Below are 19,454 nucleotides of genomic sequence, written 5' to 3' on the forward strand. Positions count from 1 at the left end.
TGTGGGCCTCTATGTTCAGCATTGTTAGTGCATTCAGAAGTTCATATAGTTTTGTCTGGTGTATTACAGAAACTTAATATTTATGTTTCACTAACTAATACTTGTGTTACAACAACTTCACACTGTTTTTCTCCAAAGATCATAACATTTTAAAGTTTAACACTTTCATGGCCATCAACTGAAATGGACAATATTTTACAGTTTGACAACGACAACATTAAAGGGGCAAGTCGGTAACAGTGGAAAGTTTTTTTTTTTAAAGAGGCGTTACTGTTATAGTGGATTATTGTGTTTTACAAGCCAAATATACACCACACTTCAAAAGAATGTCCTATCTGACTTGCCCATATCTATCCGAGTTATCCATGTTTGGTGACCCAGCCTTTGGTGTTTCCCAACTTGCAAAACATATTTCCTTCTGTCTAAATCTCAAATTCCATCCTGTTATGCAAGAAAGTGCCAAAGTGTGTTTTTCAACACCCAATTGCATGTTTATATGGCTACCTATTCGGTCTTGCTATTTTTGTTATTTGAGTTAGAGGTTTACCACCTTGCATGACAATAATCTCCATGTCAATTGTTACCCTCTAGCTTGACCTAAAGTACTTTTTATAGGTACCAAGCATTGAAGATAATGAAATGGCATTTCTGAATAACACTAAAGCACAATTGACCATGTCATGACAATTTTACATCGGATAAAGCCGCTAAGATTATTTCACCAACATAGCCTGTAATTTTATGTAATTTCCATGGCTGAATGAAAGAAAATATTGGGCAATAATATAGAATTATTTTGCATACATATCATTCAATATTGAGATACTAAAATACACAGAAATAGTGTTTTCAACCCCAAATATGTGAAATGTGATATTTGATTTGGACAACATCAATATTTGGACATGTGATAAATGAATAAAATAAAATGGAGTAAAACACCAGATGTGTATACAACAATCAAGTGTATTATAATATGATGAAGACTCGTTTGTGATGGAGAATAATAATATAAATAAATTAAAACTTAGGAAGGGATGATCTCACAAGTTCAATAAACAAACTTTGTTCATGTAGGACAAAACCCCCCACCCCACCCCCACCCCCAGATGTTCACAAGTGTGACATCACATTTATATATGATGTAAATCATGATGAAAATTGTAGTGGTCACACCACTACGATAGATGCAATGCAAAAAAATAATGGTAAACACATTCAAATACTAACTGGAATCCCAGCACACAGTGTATATCACAGTAGAAGTAAATTTTAATCAACATCTGAGTAGTCAGAGCTAACCTATTATCAAAGAAGGCATGAAAGTTTTCAAACGTTGGTTAGAAGTGTGAAAATGAAGTTCAGTAACCAAATTGATGCCAGACCCCTCCCCCTAAATGAACGAAGTTTGAGTTTGTGTGACATTGCACCATGCATGTGTAAACAATTTGTCTTTACATCCCTGAAGAAGACCTGAGGAGTCTGGTTGAAAGATAGGATTATCAAAACATTTTGGTGTGCTATAACTTTAAATTTATTTGTAATCAAGTGTGTGTGTGTGTGTGTGTGTGTGTGTTATGTTCTACTGTTAACGTTTGAAGACTTGGTTGGCAGTACATAACCACTTCACTTCATGGGTGAGCAAATCCATTTGAAATCTGGTGGTCTTTGGACCAGTGACCAAAATAATCTAGTGGTCCTGATCTATTTGAATATACAGTGCAATTTGTAAAGGTTTGTGTAACTGAAAACAGTATAATACCTGTGTTACAACCTTACAGCAAACAGTGTCACTGGTGTTTGTAGGACCATGGGATTTACTGACCCCTGTGCAATATATGAAACCAATTACTTTTACATGTAGGAGTACAGATATTAAATTATTGCATTTTAATTAAAATAACATACCCTTGTAAATGTGTGTGTGTGAGAGAGAGAACGAACGTGTCAATGTATCGCATATTTTTCTGTTTGAGTTGTATGTTTATGCATAATAGCTGAATGCCATGAAATGAAGCCAAATTCACAAATCATACATACATACATGCACACACACACACACACACACACACACACATAATACCTGTATACATACATACCTGTGTACATACATACAATCGTACATACATACATACATACACACACACACACACAATCATCAAACAGTAACAAGATTTTTATTTTTGCAAAAGTGTGTTATCAAGTTTATTATAATACTGCTATTTACATACAGTAAATTACAATGTCAAATTCACATATCAATAAATTTTGGCAAATGGCTGTGAAACTAATAAGACCTATGTACAAAAACAGCCAAACTGTACAAAATCACCACGATAAACTAAACTCTGTGTTGTATGGTTTCCAACATATTACTCTGTCCATCAACAAGACTCATTTTCCATTGAAAAATTGACAAATATTTCACATATGGCTAGTAGGCACGTTTTTAATGTGGCACGTAATATGGTTTCTGAAAATGCTAGTAGCTACATTTTTTTAAAAGATTATATTTTGATGATTTTTTGTCTGTCAATCTTCAAAAAAGGATATGTCACTAAACTTCAACTGGATTCAGTGTTAAGTGTTCTGATTGGGTAAATTCCCCTTTTCTAGTAATCATTGATGGCATTATGTACACTGACTTGATGTCTGTATGTAAATAGTCATTGATCAGGTATGCGCCAGAGTCAACAAATTTTTGGGAAGCATAAATTCTGAATTTTTGCTGAAATCTTGGTAGCATCGTTGTGCTATCACGTGTCTTAGAAGAGACATGTGAAACAAGCTGAAGTGATACGTCAGTTTCGATGTCAATGTCGGTATCCTGATTTGTGAATGGAAACCCTTTTGTTCTAGTGACAACTAATGTAAAAGTTAGAAATCCACTGGAATAGTTATATGAAAGCCCCACAAACTACTGTATTTCTCTGTGGACCTAGTACCTATCAATGTATGGGGAGGGGTGGTGGTGGTGGTGGTGGTGGTGGGGGTGGGGGTTTGAGAGCGGGGGATGAGTGAGAGGTGGGGATTGTTATGATATCACTACTCTGTACTCTACATACATGACTGATACATGGCACAGTCAAAATCTGTCAATATCCTCCGACAGTTTATACATTATTTGGCATATTCACAAAAATGAATTAAAAAAGGACAATTGATGAGGGCCTATTGATGCATCATTTTGTATGAGAGAGGAGGAGAAGGGGGGGGGGGGGGGGTTGTGACATCACTACTCTGTACTCTACATATGGCTGATACAATGTACAGTCCAAATCTGTTGACATCCTTATAGACGGTTTATACATTATTTGGCATATTTCATATGAATGAATGAAACACAGTTGCTTTATTGCAAAAGTGACGTATACAAAAAACATGTAAAAAGTATCACACCACAATGGTTTTATAATACAGGAAGCATAATACCTGGTTTCCATATCTAACGAACTGATGTCCTGAATATTTTGTGTATCAAATATAAATGATATAACACTGTGTACAGTCCTAGTGGTGATAAAGACAAGATAGCCAAGACAATCACAACAATGACTTGTGTCGTCAACTTATAACTTATTTACAGACGGGACTTTATATGCCAAGTTTGAGTCAGTTAGACTCTTCAAAGCAGACATGAATACTTGACATGACATGACACGACATCACATCACATCACATCACATCACGCTGATGATGGTAAAATAATGACATGGTTACTACTTGGTGGTCTCTCCTGCTCCAGGTAGTCACCGCGAATCCTGTAAAGATAAAGAAAGTAAAATATATATAAATATTATGTTATGTCTTGCATTGGTTGTGCGATACAATATTGACTGTATGAAATAATATCAATGATATAACACTATTAAATATTGAGATATACTTTTGTTTCTATAATGTTTAAGTTTATGTAAATGTTTGTCTCAACTGGATAAAAAAAAAATTATGTATTAAAGATTCTGACTTATACTATGCATGCTGTAAAATATTGGTAATCTCTAGATGTTAATGTTTCTGTTAAATATTGCCACTGAGGGCGCTGTTTATAGGTAATCTGAGTCAATGGGTGGACTTGATTGAGCGACCTGGTTGATTCCATCGGGGTCATGACTGGCAAACACTATACATGTATATGTTTTTGGATAGTTTGGCTAAAGGATCCAATCAAGTGTCAGCTGACAGTGTTCATTTATTCAAATATGACATCTCTCGATAGATGTCATAAAACTTGCACAGCTACTATATAATTATATTTCACTTGAACTCTTAGCATCATACACAAATACGTTATTTTGTTAATTTAAGTGCACATAACACATATATATTTTCAAATTTTCAGATTATGTTCATCGCTCCCTGCTACCATATTTGACCATCTACAATCCACAAAATCAGTCGTGCTATTAGGCTATCCCAACAGAATGCGTGTGCACCACCCCTGAATCAAACAAATATGAAAAAAAAGTGAACTGGTGTACACTCTGATAAAAACCGAGGAAGCCAATCAAATCCACCCAATGTTTCTGTTAAATATTGCCACAGAAGGCACTATTAAAAAAAAGAAAATAGTCACAGGTAATATAACAAACATGAAAATGAATAAATATTTTAAAAAAATATTGCCACTGAGGGCGCTATTTAAAAAAAATCTTTCTCTGTACTTACAAGTTCTGTTATTTTGTTAAGTGACATGCACACCATAACAATACTCAGTGTTTGGAATATTACATCAAAAGTAAATGTTTTAGTAAACATAAAAAGTGCAAAGGTAAACACTTGTTGATAAAACGTTAGTTATAACAATCAACACAAAGGGTCATTGCAAAGAGAATATTTAGATCACTGAGATAACTTAAGGTAGACGGTACTCGTGGGCTAATGTCACTAAAAATTGACATTCTTAAAATCTCTCCAACTTTTGCCAAATGAAAGCTTGTATCTGGTCCTTCTGAAATGATTAAACAAATTGGCAGTCTGCCATCTTCTTTTTCAATGAAATTGACAACCTTTTATTTTTCTATATAACAAAGTATTTGGCGGCCATATTGGATTCTAAAATGGCTACATTTTGACTTCTCTTTCAAAAATGTGTGTGGTCACCCCTGATTTTTTTCTTGCTTTTAACTGAGAATGGGTCAGAGTTTTTTGGAACAAAGTAACAGCAAAAAATTGAAACAATTTATTTCTAAGGCTCAGTTTATAGGACAATATACACAACAATACCAGTAAGACTATCATGCTACAAACAAAACTAGCAAGAATTTTCAACTCTTGTTTCCTACATTTAGTTTTGTGTTTTTGACACCGACAGAGAGACGTGTGTTTTTGACACCGACAGAGAGACAGTACAAATAGAATTTGTCTGAGGGATTGTTGTCACCCCTATGTTTTGATAATGGAACAATCTAACCCAAAGGAAACTGGTGGATCATACCATAAATAAAGGTGGCTGGAGGGGAAGAAAAAAAATCAAGACATCTTCACTGCCATTCTTCTGGAATAATAATAAATTGGCAGGTTTATTTTCCACTTGATTTAAAAAAAATAGTTTATCATTATTTGGTAAATTTTATTTAAATTCTACGATGAATGACTCGATGCAATATTGAAAATTAGAATGTTACGGAAAGGGAAGTTGAAAGGAGGATTTTAGAATAATTCAAAGATTAGACACAAAAAATTAGGAGTATTAATTCTGATACTATCTATCTATACTATATTACCTCATACTACTTTTTATTCTGTGGAGAGAGTGCATGGGGAGAGTTGGGGAAAAACAAAAGTAAAATTCAATGAGATGAATCTGACACTAGGTGGCTCACTCACTGATCATACTAGTAGTTAGAGATATACCACTCAATGAAAGGGTTCTGGTGCACATGATGTACTGTACAGTGCATTTATATGACAATGACATGATGAAAGCATTACATTTTGAATTTTTAGGAACCATCTCAGATTGTTAAATAACATGAAGAAAATCACTTTTTGTACTGGATAGGTGACATACAAGAACAAGCATGATGTGGGTGAATATCACTTGAGAAAAAATATTTCTATCAATTTCTTTCCGCATTTAGTCAACACAAACAGATTTCACATTTATTGTCTAGTGAACAATCTGGGATGGTACCTGATGAGATACTTTCTGGTACACACACTGTACAGTTGTGGAAGACACTCCAATAGTCTACACTGTAAGTTGTGCAGTATATACCATCAAGACACGCATGCATCCATGACTGCACTGCAGTCTAACAATCACAAATCTAAGAAAACATGTTTTTCCAGTCAACAATGTAAACATTATGTTATATATATCATGTACAAGATAAATTGTAGTATATATCTAACATATTCCATCTCCATGGCAACCAGTGTCTTTGTCATTAGACCTTCAGTACAAACAAGTAATCAGCTAGCCAATGAAATTTGCTGTAGAATATATCAACTAGCCAATGACATTTACTGTAGCTTATGTCAGCTTAGCCAATGACATTTGCTTTCGGATATATCCTATAGCCAATAATATTTGCTGTAGCTTATGTCAGCTTAGCCAATGACATTTGCTATATGATATATCAGCTAGCCAATGACATTTGTTGTAGGATATATCAGCTAGCCAATGACATTTACTGTAGCTTATGTCAGTTTAGCCAATGACATTTGCTATAGGATATATCAGCTAGCCAATGACATTTGCTATAGGATATATCAGCTAGCCAATGCCATTTGCTGTAGCTTATGTTAGCTTAGCCAATGACATTTGCTTTCGGATATATCCTATAGCCAATAACATTTGCTGTAGCTTATGTCAGCTTAGCCAATGACATTTGCTATAGGATATATCAGCTAGCCAATGACATTTACTGTAGGATATATCAGCTAGCCAATTACATTTACTGTAGGATATATCAGCTAGCCAATGACATTTGCTGTAGCTTATGTCAGCTTAGCCAATGACATTTGCTTTCGGATATATCAACTAGCCAATGACATTTGCTGTAGGATATATCAGCTAGCCAATGACATTTGCTGTAGGATATATCAGCTAGCCAATGACATTTGCTGTAGGATATATCAGCTAGCCAATGACATTTGTGTGAAAAATCTGTTACATTAATCTTTATGACATTGGCTATGACATATGATATCGTGCTGCCAATTCATCTTTTTTCTATGATTATAACAATGGAATGGAAACCCATAACTGTGTCGTTTTTCATGGCAGCTATTCTGGCTGACATATCTTGACTGTCAACATTAACACACCAAATACAAAAAAAATACAATTACCTTGGAGGTGGGGATGGAAGTGGCATTATTCCATCAAAATCTATTTCTTCATTGGGATCTACAATTTGTGATTCTGAAGGAAGAAAATAATAAATCAATATTCTTAGACAAATGGAATAACTTTAAACAAGAGGGAATTAGTTTTAAAGCTGACGGTACTTTACACTTATATGACGAAACTCATCTCTATTCATACGTTTAGTATTTCAGTATTCTTACAAAGTTGACATACTTATGTCAGCCTTTATAGCCCTATTTAATTGTTACACTTCACTGTCACACACATGCATAAACCTTCACACACACATACACACACGTGTACACACACACACGTGTACACACACACACATGCATGTACACACACACAGACACATGCACAATGTGCGCATACACACACCTGCACACATACCTACATGTGAACACACACACACAAAAAACACACACATACACATACACACACATACATGCACGCATGCATGCAAGCACACACACACGCGCACAAGCACACACACAGACACACACATACACACATGCACGCATACATACAAGCACACACACACACACAGACACACATACATACACACACACACACTAACCCCCCCCCCCCCCCCACACACACACACACACATTATACTTACCTTCTACAGTGAATGATGCATAACCTCTGCCTTGTGGTGGTGGTGTGATAGTATATGCGGACATTATTTCCCTAGCTTGTATCTGAGCTTTACCTATAGCAGGCTGAAATAGACATGAACAAATCAACAACTCAGTACATGATTATAGCAATGATATACAGGATACTATATCCACAAAGTGATCCCTTGGGTACAGTTTCTCAAGAAAGATGGCTGAATTGAGAAAAGTTATTGAATTATAATTATAATCTAGTAATAATGGAGTAATGACAATCTATCCTACTGGACATGCTGTTGTTTTGAGTGACAACAGTTTCACATCCTATCATGTACGCTTGTACAGACTGACTGATGATCTAGTAACAGGTGGTTATTTGACACATGATGGAGCTGAATTGTCATTTATTTACTCCTAGAAAATTTATATCAGACAGTTTTTGTAGAAAATCTGAGCAATACATCAGGATAACTGGTGAATGTAATGAGTAATCAGTGAGGTGAAAATATTGGTTTAAATATTAAAGAAAACATTAAACTCTTGAATTTTTAACCACTACAGACTGTATTATATGACACAAGGTGCCAGCTAAAGTGGTTTGCACACAATCCTGGAAATAAACCATTGTGAGTTGTGTGTTTCAGTGATGTTAATCTTACCAATGGTTGTTGTGGTGGTGGTCCTCCTCTTCTTGGTGTTTTACCTGGAAGTGGTGGTGGTCCTGTCATTGCTTGGTTACCGGTTGGCATTATCCCTACAGGAGCATCCGCCTAGTGATGAGAAGGATAACATGATGATGGTAACACCACACACAAACAAGGTTCACCATTTGAACAAAAAATATGGGTTTTATACCCTGGTCATTTTACGTACGTCGCAACAACTTGCGTCTACATCATTGGTTCTGTGGTACTCAAAATATGAGGCCAAATATTCCAAATATTTCCAAATTTTTCATAAATTAAGCTTGAGATATACGGTAATTATTTTCTTTCGCAATAATTTTCTACATTCAACCATAAAATACTCATGAACTAAAGGTTTTGTCACTTCTGAAGTCTATTGACTCATAGTGACATGGGCCCTTAAATAACCTAAGAGCCCAGTGATAGTAAAGAGGGTGATAGCAGTTCCTCTGTTGTGTAAATCTAATCACCCTGTGGTCAAGATAGTGTAAACACTGGAAGTCTCAAAAAAGTGTACACTACAAGATCACGGAATTAAGCCATCAGAGGTACCACCCTACTGTGAGTATCAGAGGCACCACCCTTCTGTGAGTATCAGAGACACCACCCTACTGTGAGTATCAGAGACACCACCCTACTGTGAGTATCAGAGGCACCACCCTACTGTGAGTATCAGAGACATCACCCTACTGTGAGTATCAGAGGCACCACCCTACTGTGAGTACAATTAAACCAACATTCATTCAGTAACTTTAATATCAACATGTCACAACAATAGTTTCAGTTTGTGTATATCTCAGTAAACTGACGCCTCGTTTTCAAGAGTAGAGAATACTTACTGCATATGTAACTGATGCATGTGCCAGAGTGGCTGCTTGCTTCTGTAATGTCTGTCTAAGATAGCTTTCATCTTTAATAGCATGTAAACTGAAATAAACAACAGATATCTTACATCATACATTTTAATCTCTGGACCTGAAAATCCTGACTTTCAAATCAGCTTTTTCCAAAACAAAATTCACTTTATTTTGTGTCATATTTACTTTCATGTAAAAATATATGAAGGTTCTAGTATTAGTATGACATGTATCTAGTGATAGGTCCATTTGAACATCAAATCAACATGAAACTTGAAAGGACTGATTGTAAAGTATTGCTGTTAAATCAAGGGTGAATAATTAAAACTGAATTTAAATATATAATGAAATCTTCTCCTTATCACACTACCAAAATGGATATGCATAAGTTCAGTTGTTAAAATTCATTCCTAAAACTTTTCTGATGAATTGAGTTTTCATATTTTCTCATCTCATTTGTCATCATTGGTGACCTTTTCCTTGTTATCATATACCCAGTATATCGATACCAATTATGCAGTTCAATGGACAGCTTGTGCATCAAACCTGGGCAATAATTTTCCATATCATGGCCAAACACACTTTGCCCAAATATGGCACGTGGTGTACTCATCGATATCCATTCGGTCAGTGATTTGGCTTTGTTAATTTCTTAACTATTTTTACATTTCTCGCTAATAAAATAATATATCAGTGCCAATTTATGTGATTATGTGATTCAAATGATGTTGCCATACCACTACATGGGGTATATGATAAAGCCTTTACGGCCTCAGATATGGGTTTTGCGGACCTCAGTAGTATGGCTAATGTGCCCTCCTAAAGTCAGGCCCTTCCGCCGTACAACCTCAGTCCACTAAACCTGTAAAGATTATTACTGATAAAACAGAACATTGATCTGGACTTTTTCTTTTTTCAATTGTCTGCCCGAGCTGCTAGCTTGTCACAAGATCTGACTGTAGACTTGGTTGTCAGTTTCTAATGTGATAGTAATAGTAAAGTATGTAATTACATCATCTGCAAACAGGCATTAAGACCACCATCAATATTTTCTTACCTCTGCAAACATATATGTAAAATACCTATTGGGGTATTTTCTTACCTTTGTTGTAATATTGCAAATTTCTTTTCCCATGTTCTGTTCGTCCTGTCAAGTTCTCTTTTTAATCTATAACCAAGGGAAAAACAGAGAGTAAATATTGTCATAGCTGAAGAAGGAATTCTTAAAGGGACTACACAGAACCCCATGCCATGTGAGTTCAAGTGTGGGTACTCAGAGTAATTGCATGAGTGCTAACAGCGTTCTCTCAGGCAGTACTTCAGTAACATAGCAAGTGAAAGAGCAGCAGAAAACACTGCAGGCACGAGTGCAAATACTCCTAAGTACCCACACTGGAACTCACATGGTACAGGGTTCTGTTATTATTATATAATGTTTATCCAAAACAACAAATTTCCGTGAAGATGACACTATGCGATCACATGCTTTTGTGTCGAATGAACGATCACATCCTCATTTGCATATCATTTGCATGCAGGTATGCAATAATGTTTTCAGTGTTGCACTGAAGTGCAAATACCACCTGTATGTGCGTGCACTGGTGCAAGTAATCTCTGGTAGAAATGTAATAACATATAGATTTCATATTCCTTTTACATTTCAAGTCACAAAGAAAAGTACAAATGCTAGATAAGTGGTTTCAAACACTGTCTGTAGAGGGCAGTATTTAGACCTGGCAGATAGTGGTGACTAGTAAAGCGTTATCTGTGCATCACTGGACACATTTCGTAATTAACATTATACAACTACGATTTCATATTTCACATATTTATATAAATAATAACCATGATGCATCACTTACTTTGCTACTTCCTGTTTTAACACTTTTTCTAACTTTCTAAGTCTTGCCAAATCTTCATCACTTTTGTTGTCTTTCAGAGCTTCCTCTTTTTCCTGAAAAGAGAAACATTCAATAAAAACATCACAATACAATTATTTATATTAATTTCATGTAACACTTATATATCCTTATTTGAAATGTTTTTGTATCTGAGTTGAAAAAATCTTTATTTACTTTGCGTCAGTCAACTTTGCTTCTACTAGTGTTGTGACAGAGTTTTATGTCATAGCATTTATGTTTGTTTACAAAAATTACTGGGCAAATGTAGACCAGTGTTTGCTCATAATACATCTTACAATTTAATTTCATCTTAGGGGGTCTGACCTCCATTCTTATCCTTTAGCTAACCATGATGTGAACTCCCTAGCATGAATAGAAATGTGTATCTATTAGCATCACACACCACTGTCATTCACCTGACAATATCAGTTATATGAAAATATATTGTTACCTTGGCCATTAGTGCTTCTTGGGCTTTCTTCTGTTCTGTTAATAGTCTGTGTTTTTCCTCTTCTCTTCTCTGCATTTCATCTGCATTTTTCTTGGCTAGATTTAGTACCTGTGTAGATAGATATACAATATCTATAAACAGTGTTCCCTCATACAGAAAATAATGATGGAGTAAATGGTAAATTTGTATTTACAAAAATTACTTTTTCAGTAAATGTATATTAAAAGAAATAAAAAACTTTTTTTTTTCTGTCAGTGCTTTTTTGATAATATCAGCCACACACTTTCATTCCCCTGTATCCAATATCTATCCATTACTCTATAAACACCTACAGAAAGGTCTTATCGACATTGATCGGTAGTTTTTGTGATAAAACTTATAAGAGGTGATTCATTGACAAATATTACTGACTACTGTAGACCTACCAGAAAATTTGTCAAATTTTGTTTATTTTTGGTCCGCAACTAGTTCCATGATTATGCTAAATTGTAAGTATTACTTAGAGACTGGTATATTGCATTTAACAGAAAAGTATTTATGAATGACATTTTTTCTACAAATTATTGCATTTTCCTTTCTGCCATAAGATAAATAAAAGTTTGGCTGAAATAATTTGTATATAGTTGACATATTTATATAAATCCCATGTTATAGGATATGAAAGAAAACTTACCTCATCCTTTGCCTTCAGAAGTTTTTCCTGCATTTCTCTTTCAACTTCCATTTTTTGTTTCTCTAGCTGTAGAGATATAGAAAAGATTTCTGTGTGTTTGAATAATTTCATTCACTGTGTAGATGTTACTATGATGAAATATACAAATAATTACACCTTCTAATGTATACTTGTTGAAAATAAATTTACTAGTTACTCTAGGCTTATTGGTCATTATATGTCATACCATACCTGTCTCTTAATGGCTGCTTTATCATTTTCTGACCTTGCCATCAATTCTTCTTTTTCTGATAACATCTATATGCAGCAAATAAACAAAGCAGAATGAAAGTTAATATGCAGTTACGGGGGAAACAATAAAAGCAGGTACACAATGACTTTTAAAAAAAATATAAAGTGAAAAAGTAAAGTAAAGGATAAAAAAAGAAATTGATTATACAATTATTTGAATATTGAATTATTCTCACATCAACAGCTAATATATTAAGAATCCTCATTCAAACAATCTTTGAATCATTTTACTCTAAAATAAGAAAAGTTTAGCCTTACCTGTTGTATGGTGACTCTTTCTTTTTCTAACTCCTTGTTTAAGCCATCTATTTCTTTATCTGAGATATAAATAGATAGAGGTCAATGTTTGATAATGAGATGTCAAAGTTCATGGCCCTTGAATATGGCTGGGTCATTACGCAATCCAAAACACTCAACCTGAGACAAAGACTGCAAGTGTTGTCTGACTGTTACTAACAATGGCAAATAACTGCTATTCTGGATAGGCAATCGACTTTTTGCTAAATTGTTTCTTTCAACTCTTTGCTGTGTGTCTATGTCTGTGTGTTAAGCATTCTCTTTTTTTTTAAAAGTTGTTTGATGTACTAAGGCAACTAATCTATACTCATCTAGAGGTGCCTCTACTGAAAGGAGGAATTGTTTATACAAGACAAGACAAGACAAGACAAGACAAGACAAGACAAGACATTTCTAAAATTCTAAATCTGGCTTAACACAGAAACTTACTATCCTCATAACTGTGAAAATTTGGCCCAACTCACAATATAACATTGGTTGTTTATAATAGCCTGTCTACATCGCGGTTGATGATTTTGCTTCGTTGTCTCATTACACTGCTTCTAAATACTACACATATCTTAATGTCAAGTTTGACTTCAATCATTTGCTACTTGTTGAGTCCACCTCAGTAAGTAGAATACTGTGAGCACTTTTTTAGACATGCCCCAAAAATACATAAACTCAGCTTGTGCCCCTTTAATTAGTATGTAATTTCATCTGAAAAGTCTAGCTATTGCCAAGGCCATCCAGACTTAATTCTATGTTTCTCATCACGATGGATCAGTTGGTTGAATAAAAATACAAAAAAGAACTAGTAAGTGTATAAGTACATTTTAGTGATACTTTCAATTCATAATTATACTTTAACAGTCTGGTTGACTTAGAAATGATAATTAAAATCAGAAGGAAACTTTGAACCATAAATGATAATTTTTGCTCGATTACTTGTTTGTATGGTTGCCACCCTATAGTCAGTGATGATGTAATATTTTCCTAATCCTGCCATAGAGGGCAGTGATGCTTTTTTTTTAATTTCACCAGATTGAAGAATTATAATAGGGGAAGTCAGGTCATGAGAAACGTAGAATTATTAAAGTATGGCTGCCCTAATTAAGAATAAACAACATGATACATACTTAACTGGTCTGTGGTTTCATCTTTTGTGTCTAATGCATCTTCTAAATGGTCAACTTTATTTTGTAATTTATCAATCTCTGTCTTCAGGTCTTCTATTTCAGGATTGACACTGGGTGTTCTTGTCGGTGAAGCCTCACCCTGGTTCAGAAAACAAAGAAAGAAAGGTAGTCCACTAATTATTACACATCAAATCGTTGATTTTTTATTTTATTTTTTGAAAGCAACATAGAGCACTTTAATAGAAGTCATTAGTATTCAGTTGTTGCATATGCATGTCTGCTGATTCCCTGTGAGGCAATATGTGTCCAGTGACCTAACCATAACAATGAATGACGAGGAACAGGTTTACACACTGTGCTTCTTGGTGATCAGCTGCTATGACATCATTAAATGACTCTCCGGAACCAAAGTTTCACCAAAAATGCCTTCATTTCCTGGAATGGCATTCCCCTTGCAATTGTATGCAAGAGATCCATTTTTTTGACCAATAAGAGTTTTGATGATAAAAACCTGAAGAACACTTGCCCAAATAAACAATTTTGTGTATAATATGGACCTGTGATATAGAACTCAAGAAGTATAACTATTATAACATAGGAGACTGTTAGAATACAGGGTCAAGTTATTCTATTAAGTAAATATTTGTACAAACTGTTACTATCTAAGAACTTACAGCTAGTGTCCCTCAACATGGCACATTCTGGTAACCCAAGTTTTGGCGATGGAAAATGAGTGGTAACTTCATGCTACAAATTACAATATATTCAACTATACTGAACAGCACTCCAAGTGGCCAAACCATGAAATCTTTTGTCTTTCTCATAACCAGAATGGGGTGTATTATTGTAAATGTACTTACTTCGTCATTCTGTCCTGTGTATTGTTGTAGCTGCATTTTTAACATATGAATAACTGAGTCTTGTTGTTGGATTTGTGACTGTAAATCTTTAATTTCTTCAGCAAATTGATCTTTCTTGCCTTTATCTTTCTTTTTTTCTTCGTTCATTTTCAAACCGTAGTGTTTCTAGAAAAAAGTGAAATTAAAATAATTTTTTTATTTTGATATAAAAATAAGCTGTAATCTAAAGTTTATCACGTATATCCCAATATAACATCTATTTGTACCATCAAGGCAAGGCTCGTTTTGTCCAGCTGCTTCAGTTGATGTGCAGTGAGAAACTTGAATAGTCACTTTCACCACCTTTGCATCATGTGACTTCTCTTAAAAATAAGAGAAGTAACATTGTGCAAATCAGCCATGAACCGACTGCTGTACACTGGAGTAGAGAATTCTGGGTATGCAAACAATCAAGGTGTTAATTCATATACACTGATATTAAAGTCACCAACAGTTTTTGCACTTGTATCTATTATTTCTACAGTATTCCGACACTGCCGATCGCCAGATGATCATATGGTGAATTGATTTACTGACTAGTGACTTGACTGACGTTACTTTAGCCAAACTGTTCGATGCCCACATCTCTACCTTTATATTATCTTTGAAATAAGTTTTAACTTGAAGACAAAAATTTGAAAACTGCATTGAAGATGTATTAACTTTTAACGAGAATGTTGGCCCATGGAGTGATTCCAGTTTAGAAGATCGTATGTTGAAATGTGTCTTAATCCTTATAACCATACTGCATACTTAATAGTTAAACAATAGACAGACTAATAGACATGGGCATGCACTGGTGAAGTAAGTGGGTGGACATGATTGAGCAACCCGGTCAATTCCACCGGGGTCACGACCGGCTTACGGCATCGCGTGCTCGGGATAGTTCGGCTGACGAATCCAATCAAGTGTCAGCTGACAGTGTTCACTTATGCAAATATGACATCTCCCGATAGATGTCATAAAACTTGCACAGCTACTCTAAAATTATATTTCAAGTCTTAGCATCATACACAAGTATGTTATTTTTCTAATTTAAGTACATATAACAAAAATATAAACTTTCAGATTATGTTGATCACTCCCCGTCGCCATGTTTGACCATCTATAACTGACAAAATTGGTCAGGCTATTCGGATATCCTGGTTAGCATATGCGTGCACCACCTCCGTATCAAACAAGTATGAAAAAAACTGAAGCGGTGTACACCATGATAAACCTAGGGAGTCAATATCAAGTCCACCCAGTGTAAATAAATAGGAACCTTCATTGTTTAATTACCCAGAATTCCCTACCCAAGTGTACAAAAATATGCTCAGGGCTAATTTGAATAATTCTATTTCTCTTTTGCATCTCATATCCAATTACTTTTGCTCATGAAAAAAAAAATGTATGCGACTCCAGTGGAATATTGACGTTGTTTCAAAATCTGCTGTAAAATGTACATAACTCACCTTCCAATCATTGTTCACTTTAACCAGTGCATCAGCAAGCTGTTGTCTAAAACTTCTCCTGACAACACCAACTCTTTCATCGTGCATCTTTTCTACTTCATCAATTCTATCGTTAACCCTACAGTATAAATCTAATGCTTTTTCTTGTAATTTGTTTTCATATTCGGCTTCCATTACTTGTTTGGCTAGAGACAATTCTCTCTTTAAAGTTTTGGCATCCTGTCAGAGAAAAAAATCAAATCAATTAGTATACATCAATGAAAATAAGATCTGGAATATTCAGATGCTTATACAGGAAGTTGCTGAAAAACACTCAGAGATAGATAGTTCATTCAACCTCACATCAAATCATTCCTACAGTAAAGAATGAAAAAATGGACAATAAAATTATTGCATGTGGTGTCTCAGTATTATTCAGAAGCAAGACCTTATTCTCAGTACCTGCAATAGCATTTTACCTCACGCTAGATAGAGGGTCAAAATAGAACAAGAAGGCCGACTTATTTTCATGTGCACCTACAGTAGTGCATGTGAAGTGCGCAGAGCAGAAGTTATGGTGTCAACCAAGAAATTGAATGTTTGTAATATTTTATTTCAGATACAGAGAATTGAATGGATGTTGGTTTAATTATACATTCGATAGGATGGCATTTCTGATGACTTCCATACCCTTGTCTGAATGTCTGAATAACAGAGGCACTGCTATCCTTGGAAATCACATAGAACAATAATAGTGTTAGTCTGTGTCTATCTTAATAAGCCAAAACCTCAATTGCCAATGTAATACAGTACATACCTGTCTGAGTGTTTGTAAAACGTGTGTCATCTCCTTAAGGGTTACAATTTCCGACTGCTCTGTTTGTGAAGCTCTGTCTTGACTGAAAAATCCAACTTTCTGTTGGTCAGCTATAGACGGCCTAAAGTTATAATAAAAAAGATAACATTAGAATTAATTCACTGATTTCAATACTTTACTAAAATAACAAAAAATGCCAACATGTATCCCAGTACCAAAACCGTGATATCCATATTATTATATAAGTAGAACGAAATACATGTATAATACAATAAAACAAGCCACTCTTCAAAAAAAAAATTCACAATTTGGTAACCTATACTAGAGTATTTAATGTCGATTGGGTGAGACTTTTCCACAGTGGTGGTGCAGTAATACACGACCAGATTACAATACAAAAGAATATGACAACATCAAAGCACAAATTAATTTGCCTTCAAGATCCTAATGTACTTTGGGTCATACACCTACTTGTGAGTAACACTATCCATAGTACATATACTAGTACCAAAGTTTCTCTCTTGCCAAAGAGGTATGTATTCTGTTGTACCAGTACACTACCAAGACTCAGAGTACGTCTGCCACTGATGGGCGTATACTGATTTACAATCGTCTATCTATATCGCATTGGAGTACAGATTAGTTTAATCAAAATAATAACATGTGGGTTGACGTGTGCTGTAATAATACATTTTACTTAGACTGTAATAGACATCCACGTTTTTATTTAGTTTTCCCAACATCAGTGTATCAATTAATGGACAAATGAGATTCGTACGATATTACTACTACTCCTTGGAGAATAATATTAGACCATGATGGATGATGGATCTATAGCACTCCCTTCTAAACTATGTAAATTAAAATTTGAATAGCAATATTGGGTGAACGTCCCGTGAACGTCTGCTGATCTCGGACTCCACATACACGAAACTGATGTCCACATTGTATGTTAACGCAAATCACAGACCCTGCTGTGTAAGGTTTCTGCCAATCAAAGACAGCATTACTACTAGTACTATACATAGGCTAGCATACACATCGATGACAGTGCTGCCCATAATGACAGTGTAACGTACGTGTACGTGTGAATATGTAATATTGTAAACAACTATATTTTATGACCCGGCTAGATGCTACTAAATGATATTTTTCTGTCGTTAGACTACCAACATGTAGTTTAATAATTTCAGTTTACCTGACATCGTCTTCTGACGTGCTACTATCTGCCCTAGCCAACATAGCGTCTTCAAGAGCTAGCGCAGCTAGCTCCTGAGATGTCATCTCGGCCGCCATTTTGGTTTGTTGCTAGGCACAATACAACGCAGGTAGGTCGAAAGAAGTGAGCCACCAGCGGCGAGTCCGACAAAAATTCTTGGCAAATATGTAAACTGCTACGGTAGGTTGCTAGTTGGTCGATGTTCCTACTGAATCCTAGAGATGTCTAAATGATGTATTAATGCAATACTATGTGATCAATGTTATCATGTGTAATTTAGACGTTGGAATGTTATTTTAGGTCAAGACTGCAAACTTTAAGACATTGTGCATAAATATATTATAAGCTTATTTCAAAGTTCAAATTTATTTCCCTAATGAAAAGACATTAACCATTAATTTTTTTCATCAAATCATTTATTACATTCAAGTTAAACTTCAGTATTTTCTTTTGACATACTTAAAAGTAAGAATTATGTTACATGACTTGTCCTCTAAAGTGAAATGATAAGGGAACGAGCATAATCTATGCGAGGGGTTGGGGTGGATGAGAAAATATTTTGAGGGAAAAAAATTCGCCCCCGTGATCTAAAAAAAAAATCATGGCCCTCTCAAAATGAACACAAGAATGTTCGCAGCCCTCCTCCCAAATGCTGCAGAGATTTTGTATACAATGTATATACAATTATACGCCCCCCCCCCCACCCATCCCGTGGAAATGTATGGTACACTACAAGTTGTGCTCTAACCTATACTTGGAGAGCCTATAGGGCTTGCAGTCTTGATTTGGGAGAGAAACAGCATCACCATGATCGTTAGTGGACTTTGAAACCTGCATCCTGTTTCCTTTTTTTAAAAATTATTTTTACATTACATTT

At 35.1% G+C, this 19,454-nt stretch overlaps 1 protein-coding gene across 2 annotated transcripts; it reads right to left on the bottom strand.

Annotated features, from left to right (window-relative positions):
• Nucleotides 1–2,198: 2,198 nt before the first annotated feature.
• LOC144433942 (uncharacterized) lies at nt 2,199–18,654 on the bottom strand. 2 transcript variants are annotated; one of them, XM_078122354.1, is made up of 16 exons: nt 18,557–18,654; nt 17,359–17,479; nt 16,563–16,781; nt 15,070–15,234; nt 14,210–14,342; nt 13,053–13,111; nt 12,735–12,800; nt 12,504–12,569; nt 11,831–11,938; nt 11,341–11,432; nt 10,581–10,646; nt 9,461–9,548; nt 8,595–8,705; nt 7,938–8,040; nt 7,300–7,372; nt 2,199–3,761 (listed from the first exon to the last, which is right to left on the bottom strand). In XM_078122354.1, the coding sequence occupies exons 1-16, from the start codon at nt 18,652–18,654 to the stop codon at nt 3,686–3,688; spliced, it is 1,644 nt and encodes a 547-aa protein (XP_077978480.1). In that variant the 3' UTR covers nt 2,199–3,685. The 2 variants fall into 2 exon arrangements, with proteins under 2 accessions (XP_077978480.1, XP_077978479.1); XM_078122353.1 differs by having other exon boundaries at nt 14,210–14,348; nt 18,557–18,647.
• Between the last annotated feature and the right edge of the window lie 800 nt (nt 18,655–19,454).

The sequence above is a fragment of the Glandiceps talaboti genome, chromosome 4 (assembly GCF_964340395.1).
Source record: "Glandiceps talaboti chromosome 4, keGlaTala1.1, whole genome shotgun sequence".
In the NCBI taxonomy this organism is placed as follows: domain Eukaryota; kingdom Metazoa; phylum Hemichordata; class Enteropneusta; family Spengelidae; genus Glandiceps; species Glandiceps talaboti.

Bases quoted from the DNA above. Each gene is read 5' to 3' on its own strand.
- LOC144433942 (XM_078122354.1), bottom strand. From the start codon at position 18,654: ATGGCGGCCGAGATGACATCTCAGGAGCTAGCTGCGCTAGCTCTTGAA. The intron at 8,706-9,460 runs GTAAGTATTCTC...TCTCATCACTAG, and splicing joins ATGCATCAGTTACATATGCA to GCGGATGCTCCTGTAGGGAT. The intron at 3,762-7,299 runs GTAATTGTATTT...TTATCTTTACAG, and splicing joins CTTCCATCCCCACCTCCAAG to GATTCGCGGTGACTACCTGG.